General features: G+C 43.7%; 1 protein-coding gene across 1 annotated transcript; it reads right to left on the bottom strand.

Moving 5' to 3' along the window:
• Positions 1–533: 533 nt before the first annotated feature.
• On the bottom strand, positions 534–1,067 carry LOC145338745 (epidermal differentiation-specific protein-like). Its single transcript, XM_080183133.1, has one exon. It carries the CDS (start codon positions 1,065–1,067, stop codon positions 534–536), a length of 534 nt encoding a protein of 177 aa, XP_080039259.1.
• Positions 1,068–1,532: the final 465 nt, after the last annotated feature.

Raw genomic sequence — 1,532 nt, 5'->3', positions numbered from 1 at the left:
ATTTATTTGATAATAGACTCACAAGCTTTTGGGGTTAGCCCCTTCGTCAGGTGAATGGAGAGTTCTGGCCTCAGACAGAGCATATAAAGCACAGACAGTTTAGAGATTACTGATTACTATCACAGCCTTTAATCATAAATTTCACACATTTCCTGTTACTTTAACCAAAGATTTCCAGGAAATTGGAGACTAACAAACAGAAACATTAACAATGAGTTTGCAGCATTTGAATTTTATTTGATTGGTTATTCACTGACAGAGCAAAGCAGTGTTACAGAATATAAAAACAAAGGAATATAATTCATCTTGCACCGAGGAACAACAAGGATTCGCTTTTTCAGGGTGATATGGATTTGAAATCAGTTTGCTGGGAGCAGCAGGTTGTTTGAGTACAGGTTTTCGGTGCAGGCTCAGTCTCTCTTACAGACAGTGCGGCTACGACAGGGAGGGCAGTCTATCACCAGCGGGTAGGCAGCAGTCAAAGCAGATCAGCCTGGGATAGACCAGCTCAAACTCTTCACAAGGTGAAGTATTCACACTTCATAATCTCTATTCAGTAAGGGTCTGAGGGAAGATAGTTTGCCATCCCAGCCGAACTGCCTGTAGTCAGAACAATCCTCACCCTTAAATGTAATCATGCGTCTCCCAGTCTGATTGAAGTCGTCGTATAGAATCCACACACCTTCCTTCACCTTATGGGATGAGACCAGGTTGTTGAAACCAGCTCTCCTCAGATCATCAGCACGATCATGGATGTTTCGAGGTTCACCCTGAAATATTACATCTCCATATAGCATGATGTGAGGACTTCTTAATTCCTCCTTCACCAGGCGCAATGACATAATCTCTCTGTCCATGCAGCCAAGGTTGTTGTGTTCACCTGGCCCATAAACCATGAAATCCCCTTTCATGTCTTTGTCCTTGTAAGCAACCCAGTGTTTGCCCTCCACTTTCAGGGAGCGAGCAGTTTTAGCGAATATCTCAGTCTCGAGATTGAAGACACTGTCTGTCAACTCCTTACTTTTGCCATTGTAACCTGGCTCTTCGTACAGCACAATCTTGTTCATGGTGTCAGCGGCTGTGTTTCTGTTGTCAGGTTTCAGTGCGATGAGCAGCAATGAAATCTAACGATGGTTTCTTGGTGTGAGAGTGAGGTTTTTATACTCTCTCCCTCTGCTGACTCAACATGATATAATCAATAATCATCACCCAATAGGCAATCAGCAGCTACTGAATCCACCCACAAAACACAAACTCCCAAAGGGTGACCCACCTTTACTTGGAGCATTTCACAACTGAAACAGATATGCCGTAAAAATTCAGAATAGAGCATACCCTGGGTAACCCACATCTCAGAAACCAAGCTCATTACTGTTTGACACCCTCTGGTGGCTGGGAGCGAGTCTAGTGAACTGTTCCGAATGTGTGAATTGTTGTGTTGGTGGCTGCATTAAAGTTACACACTTTCACCTTAACATTGGTGTTGTGATCCTGTGTCTGTGTCGATCTGAAAGTACTGGGGACAGTGGCAG

This window comes from Carcharhinus amblyrhynchos, unplaced genomic scaffold (genome assembly GCF_965287045.1).
Source record: "Carcharhinus amblyrhynchos unplaced genomic scaffold, sCarAmb.v2.hapA chromosome_161, whole genome shotgun sequence".
Taxonomy (NCBI): domain Eukaryota; kingdom Metazoa; phylum Chordata; class Chondrichthyes; order Carcharhiniformes; family Carcharhinidae; genus Carcharhinus; species Carcharhinus amblyrhynchos.
Note: the sequence above shows the minus strand (reverse complement) of the source record. Positions and strands in the feature narration are given on the sequence as shown.